Here is an 11566-nt window from a genome sequence, read left to right as displayed (position 1 = left end):
AGCAGTGAGAAAACAGGAGCGTCTAGGATTGTGTTCTCCACACATTTGGAGCCAGTCCTCTCTGAAGTGATTGTTTAGGTTAAGTATTGAAGTTGTGTATCTAAGCGATGGTCTCGTGTGACATTTTAGTTTGTTCTTAAAAGGAAAGATTTGTAAACACACTCAGGCAAGGCTTCACTCTGTGCTTACAGAACAAGCTCGTTGTGAGTTGGGTTTAAGTTTTTGTTTCTTTACAGAAACTTTCCTATATAAGGGGGGGTAGGGGCCGAGGAGAAACTATAATGAAGTACCCGGGAGGGGGGAAGTGTCATGTCCCCCTGCCCTCAAAGGAAGCCTGCGAGGGGAGATGCTGCCCAGGACTGGCCAGACTGCGATGGACATAGACACGTTCTGCTCCCTTCAGAAGGGCTGCTTGCCCAAGCCAAGAGAAGGCTGCTTTTCCTTCAGCTTGAAAGCAGGTATGCTCAGAGGTAATTAATTTCTTATTTTGATTTTTAAAAAAATGAATGTGAGTACACTGAGCTACTAGTGAGAGATTGTGTTTCTGAAAGTCCCCTTCTGATGGCAAGTTCTTTTCTGAAGTTGCCTATGGAGAAAACATGACAAGTAACTTCAAGAAACAGCAGAATCATGTTTGGGACACAATTTACAAATTACTCTATTTAAAACTTTAATTTGTGATATTAATGACTGCAAAACACTTAGAATGACATTTGTTAAAGGCACATTTCATTTTAATGCATAGTGTACCATTCTAAAATAACCTAATTTCCTTACAAAGTGCTTGAGCAGCCACATACAGATAAAGTATAGCAAAATATATTTACAATCTAGGGTTTAAAATCTTAATCTGCCTAAAAATATTTAAAAAACTACAGAGATAAAATTAGTGCTTTCTTTCAGCTTAACTGGGTGAACATACCCTGCCCTCTAATTTTTTTAATTGTTTTTTTTTAGTGATTTACTTAGATTAAAAAAAGATTTCTGTACAAGATGTAGTTACAAAAAGGTATTTTGGAGGATACTTTCATAAGTATTAAGCACCCTGTTAGATGCTTATGTATATATATTTGGGAACCAACAAAGGTGAGCTGACTGTACCTCAAAAGTGTAGGTTTCAGCTAGATACAGGAACATCATTTGTTTCTTATTAATAAGAATCTGGAAAGAAGTAATGAGGAAAAGGTGACTCACTCTGCCAAACACGATTTGTAGAGATACTTGCCTTGTTCCTGGAAGGAAAACCCGATTCAGACCTATGAAACATTTTTTCTGCTTCCTAAGTTTCTTCCTGGCCTGACCCTGCAGGTCTGTCCAGCATCATGGTTTTCAACAACCATCACAGTGTCGCACACTCGAGTGGTTTGTGTTTCTTCTCTGAATGAATGTTTCTTCTCTGAATGTACAAGTTTTGAATTTGCTGATTCTCACTGTCATAGCCCATGAACAGCAAACTCCTGGCTGGGACGAACCTGTGGTGTTGCACGCGCAGTCAGCTCTGAATGGTGCTACAGATGAGGACCATGTGGGAAATTATTTTCCAAGAAGTAATGTTTGCCCACAGAACATTGGATGCCAAAAGTAGGTCTTGGTTTACAAGAATACACAGTGTCTGGTCTAAATTATTTTTCAACTTTTGAGGTACAGCTTTTAGTGTTAAGGGGTTAAAAAATACACACATTTTATCAAAAATATGTATACATTCTGTTACAATATATTGCTTTTACCCTCAGTAACTGCCAATCTTAAGTTCTGGAGTTCAGTGGCCTATATGCATGCAAATCTGTTTTTCACGCATTTCTATGCTGTTCACTTGGCCACTGTGCAAAATTAATGAAGTGGTATAATTTAAATTACTGCCTGGACATAAGAATACATTACAACTTCCAAATATACATGTTCACAGCATGTATACATTGAAAATCCTTATGTTTTCTAAAAGTGATATGATATTGTACAGCAGATACAGGATGATCTAGGTGGTTAGATACAGACTGGTTAACTTATCTGTCCACTCAGTGAGTGGGAAAGGCATGAGTCTGAGTATAGAAGTGGATGGGCTTGGGAAATGCATGTGCTTTGCTCTTTGTGGCTAGACTGAGCAACACCCCTGTTACATTCTTCATATCAACCAGGGTTTTAAGCCATGCTTAAAAAGCTTGAAGGCAAAACTGTTTGGCAAGTGGCTTTGGTAAACTTTCTGGATTGTTCTGGATTTTTCTTTGCAATGGAAGCACTTTCACTGTTGTTATCTCAAAGGCAAGGCATTTGACATTTTTCCTAATAAATACCATAGAAAATTTACAAAACAAGGCATATCTGTTGTTAATACCATTATGTGGAGAACAAAAGATGGTGTACATAGAAATGTGTAGTTTTATAGACTGCACAAGATAATAGTTAACTGAAATAATTTGCCTTCTCCAGCTAGAACCATGTTCTGTGCAAGTGTCATCAGCATCCCAAACTTCTACTTCAATGTGGCTGAGTAGAGAGAAGTGATTACCTAACTCAAAGTCTGCTTTTCCCACTTAAGGCAGATACTTTAAAAAGTGATGTTATCTGCTGTGGAGGAGTGAGAGAAACAGTACAGATCCACACGTGCCCTTGTGTGGGAAGCTTAATACAGCCTGGGTTCACCAACTCAGCTTAAGAACTCCATAGACTTGCTTTCCAGTGCTCAGATAAAAAACAATGTACAAAGAAACCACTCTTCATAAGAGTGGTAAAACAGTACTTAAATGGATCTTCATGTGATTTAAAAAAAAACAACCCAAGAAGCTACAGGTGGCACAGAGAGCAACTGAAGGGTGGGTATTCTTCTGAGAGAGGCATTCTTGTGAGCCAGTCAGCTGGGGTTTCACAGTGTCTAAAAGTTAACACCAATCAGCAATGTAATCAAAATCTCTGAACATCTCCTGCTCTTCTTCTGAAAGTATCCTTGGTTCCCGAGGTGGAGTGAGGATAGGTGCTTCAGAGGTAAATTCATCATCAAAATTACTAACGTCTTCTCGTCCTCTAATGGTGGGTACAAACGGAGGCTTCACTTTCTTGGCCAGTAAAGCATTCCAATCTATTAGCTGTAAAGTAAACCAACAGTGTTTAGTTTCCTTTCTCTCCTCCTGGTGTCCTTAGAAATAATACTGGTTTGTACTCACCCTGAAGAAGTGATGCTTTTTCACATCCTCAGCATCTTTCTCTCCAGCTCCAAGACGCCGCTCTGGATTTCGTCGTAGCAGCTGACAAAATGTGCAAGATTTCAGTACCAAAGGTTCAGAGGCAAGGGGGAGGGGGGGGGCAGGGGTGTGGAAACTAGGGAGGCTGAGTGCTACTGGTTAAGAGCCAACCCCAAGATTGGATGGACAGTGAAATTTGTACTGCCTGACCTACAGAAAATTCTCGGTCCTCTTGCTGAACTGGGTGCTAGATTGACATTCAGCGTCAGAGAAGCTGCTTCCAAAGGCTTTGAATCACCTTCAGCAGATGCCTTTCTATCAACTCTGATGAGCTTCTAACTTAGGTTCAAGTATCTTCTTAGGTAAGTAGAAGCATTATGCTAAGGACTAGCACTAAAAACAATCACAGAAAAAATCAGCTGTTTTTTGCCAAGAATGGGACTGCAGGTGCCATGTGTGTGGTGCTCCTTGCCCTGACCCAGTTGGAATGAAACCAAAGAGATTTAGAAGTCTTTGAATTAAAATATTCATGTGACACTGTTAATCTACCAAATAGGTCAATGCAGCAGTGTTCTGCTAGGAAACGTGGGCAAACTTCTCTAGTTAGATATGACTGGGAAACTTAGTTCAGGGAGAAAATAGAGCCTGTAGTGTTCTACATTTTAAAAATAAGAACTTGCTCCTGAATAAAAGGGAAGGGCATGTCAATTTTCATTTAAGGTGATAAGCAGCACAGCACGGCATAAATTAAACAAGTCTGAAATTCGATGGTAGAAAAAAAAACCCCAACAAGCATAGGTTCTTAAAGGATTTTGTTTCTCACTGAAGTAATTAGTTTCCTTAATGTTGGAGAGGAAACAGGGTAAGAGGAGAGTATTGTAATATTATGTGCTTACCCGTCTCATTATAGAGATGGCTTCTGTAGACAGAAACCGTGGATATCTTACTTCATCATTTACAATACTGTCAAACACCTCCTCTTCATCATCCCCAGGGAAGGGAGACTATAGTGAAAGTAATTAAAAATACTATTAAACAGGCTTAAAAATTTGTTACAATCAAAACCAACATCTATTCAGTCAACACTTTGGAATTAGAGGCCCTGAAATGAAGTCTTCCTTTTTCCAGAAACAGATACTGTAGTTTTTCATGTGGAAGAGAGAAAAGTAAGGTATGCATTGGTATTATCCCTTTATTTTTACTGAAGGACCATGCTTTAAAAACATGCTTTTAGAACTAGGAACACCTAAACTGGAGATAATCTTTGACACAAAATATACAGGGAATGTAAAAAATACGTATCAGTTCTCCTTTGGGACAGCTGCCATTCACAGGTAACATGGTCAAAACAAACTTGTTTTTGTAGTACCTTTAGCATGTTACAGTTCAAGGGTTTTCCAACCTTTTTGAAATGGCCTGATGGGGCAAGACCCTAAAAGCTGCTTCTCCTTTCTTAATCTCAAAGGAAGTAAAAGAAAGTTGACTGATCATTTTTTATGAAAATGATTAACAAATCTATAATTTTTCAGTCTTTTTTTTTTAGCATTGCTCTTTTTTTTAGCCATTGCTCTTTACCTGGAAGATACTATAACTAAATGGACCCAAGGTAAACCAATATACACAGTGGTATATAACTATTCAATAGTAATTTATTTATACCAGCTCATTTAAATGGAACTAGGGCATTCTATTTTAGTGCATGTGTAAATCAAATGGCAAGTAGCACATGTGTTTGGCATCATTTTTCACTACTATCCAATTTTAAGCATTACAATTCACTTCCCTTCAAATACAGGAGTAGTTAATTTTCTCTCCTAAAGCATTTGAAAGTAGATCGCTGCTCTAGCTGTATGTATCCAAATTTGGCAATAACAGTTGTGTGCTGGAAACTGAGCCCCCCAAATGCAGTTGTGATGTGTTCTTGCTTAGAGACACTGATATTAATGTGCCATGACTGTAATTTGATTTAAGGCATAATGATATCTAAACAACCCCAACAAAAATATAGACCTTAAGTCTTGGACCAGCTACAACTTACTCACTTCCACAATTGCTGATAATTCAAGGTCACAACATGACTTACCAACTTCTATAGCATTACAGCAGCTAGGGTAAGGTAAGTAGCTGCTCAGTATTTAATAGTTCTTTTTCCTGAAACACATTAGGCTTGCTCACTGTGAACGAGGAGTGCTTATCCATGACATGACTGTGACAGAGCATATTCAACAGTGACAGGCTGCTATCTTGATTTTTGTAACCTTTTCATCATGTATCTTACTAGAACTTACCTCACCCACTAGCATCTCATAGATAAGTACACCAAGACCCCACCAGTCTACAGCTCTGGTATAGGAAGTTTCTGTCAGCACCTCTGGAGCAAGAAATTCTGGTGTGCCACAGAATGTGCTTGTTCTGTCTCCAAATCCCATTCCTGAAAGTTAATAAGAAGCAAGCAGTATTTTCTGCCACTCTGCAGCCTATTCCTTGAGCAACTAAAACCTCCTTCCAGAGCATCTTCGGCTGATAAAACTCAGATAAAACTCCTGAAGTAAAATTTTCCCCCCATTCTTCCCCCCCATGCCCTTGTTCCACATGCACTTCAGTGTAAGTTTTTCTACTCCCAACTATATGCAATAAGCCAAATTAAGCTTCCACTTAAAACTTCATCATGCAGTTTTCTTTGCTGGGAAAGATACAAACAACCTTATGCTACGTTTATACCAGCTAGTAGGAGCAAGTGTGGTTTAGTCAAGCATGCCTATTCAGGATGCCTCTGTAGTGGCAAAACTACATACAGTGATGTCAAACATGGAATGTAGTGAAACAACTCTGACCAGACAAAGCCCTGTATATTTGCAAGAGCGTGAAGCACAGCCTGGGACACAAGCAGCACAAGGCCTGCTGGGGCACTACAACTGGAGGTGCTGTGCAGAGCTTAACAACAGCATTTATTGTAGTGATCAGTAAATCAAAAAACTCCTTGCCCTCCTTTCCTGTAGTCATTTGTGGAACTTGTTTGTAGCTAAGGTCACAGGACTTGCCCTAAGATACTACAGACAGCAGTAATGTTTGAACCCCTACTGAATTTACTTAATTCACTCTTAGGCTGTCTAAAACGAAATATGCTATTTCTCCTAACTTGTAAAATACAGCAGTGTGCCTTATTAATAAGCAGAGATGTAATGAAGTAAGAATCAGAAGAGGTGATGCTTTCAGCTAAAAAAAAAAAAATTAGATTTAAAAATTAGGGCTACAATCAGATGCTTCCAATATTTCCCTACTAAGGAACTCCCACCTATCTCCACATTTGTACAGAGATGTATTTTTTCCTTCAAGTGATGCAAGGTAAGTAACACTATACATATTTGGCAGTCCAAAAGTCTCAAGAGTAAGACAAACAGACTAGAAGGAAAACTGAACGGCCATTACCTTCTTTGCAAAGACCAAAGTCAGCAATTTTCACAAAGCCTTCTGTGTCCAGCAATAAGTTATCCAACTTCAAATCTCTAAATGAACATTTAAGAACAATATTGTATCACTGATGTTTCTTCAATACTATTCAGAATAGCTGAAATTAATCTGTTGGGAACAGGTCAGTGACTACTTACCTATACACTATTTTGTGTTCATGTAAGTACTGAAGTCCAAGAACCACACATGCAGCATAGAACCTGAGGGAAAAAATGAAAATCTCAATGCATTTTAGTCTTGCTTTTCAGAATGTGAAGTCCATTATTATAGATCTGTTTTATTAACCATTCTTTGAAGACTCCTGATTGGCTTTTCAGCAAAAATGCTTAAACTTGCAGCTTTTAAGCTGTAGTATGTTTGCTTAGGCCAAGGTTACATTTTCTGTATTGTCCACTGCCACAGCACTGAAGGATTTTTAATTTGGCACATTCTTTCCTTTTTTAGCTTGGCTGCAAATTTAACTTTCCATTTAGCTTTTATAATGTAATATTTTTTAAGTTTTATAAATATTAAGTATCTGTATAAGTTTTTAGTTCAGTGTGAATTCAGGCATATTAAACCTGCACATGTCTTTTTAAAAAGAAAAAATATTACAATCTCTCACCCTTTTAAAAAATATTGACACTATTTACTGAAAAGACAATGTAGAGGCATGTGCTGATAAAGATCTAGTTCTTATCCACTGAACAAAATGCCCTTCACTTAATGCCACAAAAAGGGATGGATACTCACACTGCTCGTGGTTCAGAGAAGACATCAGTATGAATGTGCATCATCAGATCCCCACCAGCAGCATATTCCATTACAAAGCAAACGTGATCTTTGGTTTGGAAACAAGCAAAAAGGTTCACCAAGAAGGGATGTCTTACACTATTCACAGTTTCAAATATTCGCTTTTCACACATCAAGCTGCAAACAGAAAATCAGTAAAAATTTTAAGCTGAATCCTCAACTACAATTTTTCAACTCTCAGAAGCTACTGATAGTTTTTACCTTACGTTCCTCAGGATAAGACAAGTATTTTTTGTTTCAAGAGAGAGCTTTTAATATTTACACACAAGCTGATGTCACGATGTCCATGAAGTTGCATTTAACTTTCACAAATGAAAAAAGCAGCCTAGCAGTCCATGAAATTTATGCTCTGCCAATTTTCCTTCCAAACACTCAGACTTGCATTATGTATGCATTGGTATCATGTCACATTAGCTTCAATCTGTTTTTGTTTTAATTGTATACAATACATACAGTGGGAAAACAGTAACATTATAGACATCTCCCCACAGTAAGTTCAGATTATTTCTCTCTAAGCCAACTGGTTATTTGTAGCATATTCTTAATAATTATCTTTCTTTCTGCAAGTCAAACTAATACAGTCACAATTAAAGGATTGTAAAAGCAACTTCCTGGACTAGAACTGGACAGTTCTGTAATGGCCACTTCAGTTCTAAGTAAAGTATCTGAGTTCTGGGGCAAAAAGATTAAAACCCCCACACTAGTGGAGTATACATAGGACTCAAGGGAAAATATGGAAAAATATGACAGTGTGTTGTTACAGTTTGAGAAACCATCATAGGTGTTTTTGCCAGTAAAGAAAAAAGTCATTGTCCTCTTGAAATGTGATCCAAGTCTATATATAACAAGTAATGAGAATAAATAACTGCAAGAGAACCTAAATAAAAAGCAGAATCAGCTTAAAGTCAGTGCTGTAGTACAGGCATGGTAAGAGAAGCACGAAAGGAACCCATATTCCCAGGCTGCACTGCTCTCTCCTTGCTCCAGAAGAAAGACTGCACATCTCCAGCAGCCAACTAATCAGGGAGATGAGACCTTGTTTTGCTGTTTTACTGTATTTCACTACTGTTTGGCAGACCTTATAGTTGTGTTGCATGCAGAAAAACAAAAATGATTTATGGAATCCAAGTATTGTATTTTACAAACTGACCTGTCTACTTCATCACGAGCAACAATATCTCCTTTCTTTAAGGCTTTAATAGCAAACATCTCATTTGTGTTTTTGTACTCTGCCAGTAGCACCTAAAACAGAAGATAAGTGATTGGTTAATTTAAGAGTTGTACCTAGTTTTAGATATAGTCTTGACATGTCATTTAGGTTTTGGTTGTTTACCTTTCCAAAATGTCCTCTGCCCAGTACAGCACAACATCTGAAATCCTTCAGACTGAATTGAAATCTTTGTTGTGATCTATGTATGTATATATATATAAAAAAAAAAAAAAGGTCAAGAATCTTCTAGTTTGTTACCTTAAGAGGTATTATTCAGACCAACAGCAAAACCACTGCATTTTTACCTTCTATCTTCAGGTTCTCGGGCGTTGGTGTATTTTATGTCTGAATGGGGAACATCAGGCTCACGGATTATTTCGGGCTGGAGTTTTGGGACAATACTATTTCTGCCATTTTCAAAATCAAAATTTGCTACTTCATCCTGTGAAGAAACAGAAGTCTGAAAATGTAAGACTGATTGTGAAGGCAAATGAATGCAGAAATTTTACTGTAAGCATGTGAAATTCTAAACACAAGAATGATCTAAGCTAACACGGTACACTTAAAGATGATACAGATAAGCAAGCTTTTAACAGACTGATGAAACCTACTGCTCCAGCCATTCTGCTCTTTGTTAGTAGACCCATTTTTTCCTGAATACTCAAATGATTTTGATATTTTGGATTTTTTTCTGTGGTGGAACCAATGACATAGAGAGCTGCTTGCCACCAAGAATAATTGGAGCATTCTGTTCAGACAGTTCCGTATGTGTAAGTTAAGGGGCATATGCTGAAATATAATGGATGAAATATTTCATAAAGATGCCAATATTACGACTTTGGTGAACTGTATAGCTAAAAATTCTTAAAGTCACTTGCCTGAGATGGCACATCAGGAGCCTTTATCTCAGAGGAAGATTCAGATATTTCCCCAAGGGAAGATGCACGGGGTGGAGCAGGTGGAGGCTCAGGCTCAAGTTCAAAGTCCAATTTGGCTACAGGAGAGTCACTGCCAAGAAAACAAGTAACTCCTTAGTGTATAGGAGAGACTGTTTTAATAGGATGAAACCCAACTTAAAACTGCTTGTTATGCAGATTTCTCCTAAATCTAAATCTACACATTTTATTTTCTCTGTGTGTAGATCTGTCTGTAAAATGGATTTCCAAATTCAAACACTGAAAAGCCTGCAGTCTTGCAGAATAAACAGATTTGACATACATCAGGGCATAAGCCTCTCACTGTTACTCTTGCTCTTAGAAGTACTTAAAAACTGTAGATATCACCTACCTGTCTGGCAGTGTTAGTTCAGGAATGTGTACATCAACCACTGGCCCAGTAGCAGGCACTTGTGCCTGGGGGCTGAAGGTGCCAGAGTGATTTACTGTAGGAATAGCTCTTCTTACCAGCCTTCCCCAAGTGGCAATATTAATATTCATTTGAGGAGCTCTAAGAAATGTTTTGCCTGTGGATATTGTGAAAAAAAGAAAATAGAGTGTAAGTAATTTCCTTACATGCTACCAAAAGCTATGATTAAAATAACATTAATATTAATCAGTTTATATTTTATGAAGAAGAAACAATTTCTCACATTCTTCAGCATTTCCTAATTATTCACTATTAAATGTTAATGCATAATAAGAAATTCTAAAAGAAAACATTTCTAAATGCAGTGCCAAATCCTTAATTATCAAGTTTTATTGACAGACAAATATTAAGTCTCTGTATAAAAAGTAGCACAGATATGTAACAATTTTTAAGGTTTACATGTTTATATTAAAAAATCACCTTGCTGTTTTGAAAAAATTTTCTTCTGCCTCTGGAGTTTTGGTCTTCTTTCAATAACTGGATTAAAAAACGTAACCTGCAGTGCAAATAATGCGTGTTACAATTCAAGTTTCAGAACAAAATGCATTCTTAGAAAATCAGAAGAAATATTCTTAACCTATTAAGCAATATAATATTTAAGTGTTTCAAAGAAACCTTCTTACCTCTGCAAACAGAGTGCCCTGGGGTTCCAGATAAAGACACATGCCATGCCGTTGGTTATCCAGGAAATCTTCCAGCCTCAGAAACTTCACTGCACACAGAGATCTCCAGTCACGCCAATAAACTGAGATTTCTAATTCACGTGACTATGACAGGAAACACATACACAGGAAATTGCTTATTAGTAATTGTTCTACAAGAGTTACCTCTGCACAGTTTTAAGATCTAGCAACTCGAGGACAAAGACATGGGGCTGTTACTTTAAAGGAGTGCCAGGGCTAACTATCCAAACAGAGCAAGCTCTCACCAGGATGATTATAGCATTTCACTTCAGTTCAAATGTGATCTCCAGTGTCCAAATAAAAATGTAAATGTAAAATTCCTCCAAGATTAGAAGGAGAGAGTCACAGTCACCAGACTTTTTGAATCAGTCTAACAACAGTGCTACTTCAAGGTATTTTAGCTCATGCTCTAACAACTTTTTACCTGTGTTTAGAAACCTCAGCTTTACTAGTTGTCCATGTTATTTACAGGTATCAATTGCATTTTACAGCTGCAGAGTGACATTTTAGTACCTGCATATACATTGTGATGCAAGACTTCACACAGGTTCTCTAGAAGTACATACAGTTTTTGTAAAAACATGGTCATAAAGAGGGGGCAAAAACCTATCGCTGTATCTTGCTGGTGGGATTTATATATTTTTAGGACATCTTATATGCCTGTTAGAGAAATGTGAAGAATCCTGCAATGCAACACAGTGCAGCATCGCATGTTACTAAGTGCAGTTACTGTAGCATCGTGATCCATCAGGATGCATCAATTTACTGTCTTTATATGACAGATGCAGATTTTAAAAGAAACAAAAGTCAGGTGGAAGCAACAGATAAAAACATGATGGGGTTTGGAATGTGCATTTCAAATACGAAAG

At 37.6% G+C, this 11566-nt stretch overlaps 1 protein-coding gene across 1 annotated transcript in view; it reads right to left on the bottom strand.

Annotated features, from left to right (window-relative positions):
• Window positions 1-1684: 1684 nt before the first annotated feature.
• PKN2 (protein kinase N2) overlaps window positions 1685-11566 on the bottom strand; it is a 30262-nt gene continuing 20380 nt past the window's right edge. Inside the window, exons 8-21 of the mRNA XM_010006612.1 lie at window positions 10638-10781; window positions 10435-10510; window positions 9937-10111; window positions 9528-9657; window positions 8955-9091; window positions 8773-8848; window positions 8590-8681; window positions 7380-7556; window positions 6785-6847; window positions 6606-6682; window positions 5465-5607; window positions 4073-4180; window positions 3159-3239; window positions 1685-3080 (exon numbers count right to left, since the gene is read on the bottom strand). Coding sequence (XP_010004914.1) covers window positions 2877-3080; window positions 3159-3239; window positions 4073-4180; window positions 5465-5607; window positions 6606-6682; window positions 6785-6847; window positions 7380-7556; window positions 8590-8681; window positions 8773-8848; window positions 8955-9091; window positions 9528-9657; window positions 9937-10111; window positions 10435-10510; window positions 10638-10781 — 1683 coding nt within the window. The 3' untranslated portion in view covers window positions 1685-2876. The remainder of the gene's footprint in view (window positions 3081-3158; window positions 3240-4072; window positions 4181-5464; window positions 5608-6605; window positions 6683-6784; window positions 6848-7379; window positions 7557-8589; window positions 8682-8772; window positions 8849-8954; window positions 9092-9527; window positions 9658-9936; window positions 10112-10434; window positions 10511-10637; window positions 10782-11566) is intronic.

Source organism: Chaetura pelagica, unplaced genomic scaffold (assembly GCF_000747805.2).
Source record: "Chaetura pelagica isolate M959 unplaced genomic scaffold, ChaPel_1.0 scaffold69, whole genome shotgun sequence".
NCBI classification, from domain to species: Eukaryota; Metazoa; Chordata; class Aves; order Apodiformes; family Apodidae; genus Chaetura; species Chaetura pelagica.
Note: the sequence above shows the minus strand (reverse complement) of the source record. Positions and strands in the feature narration are given on the sequence as shown.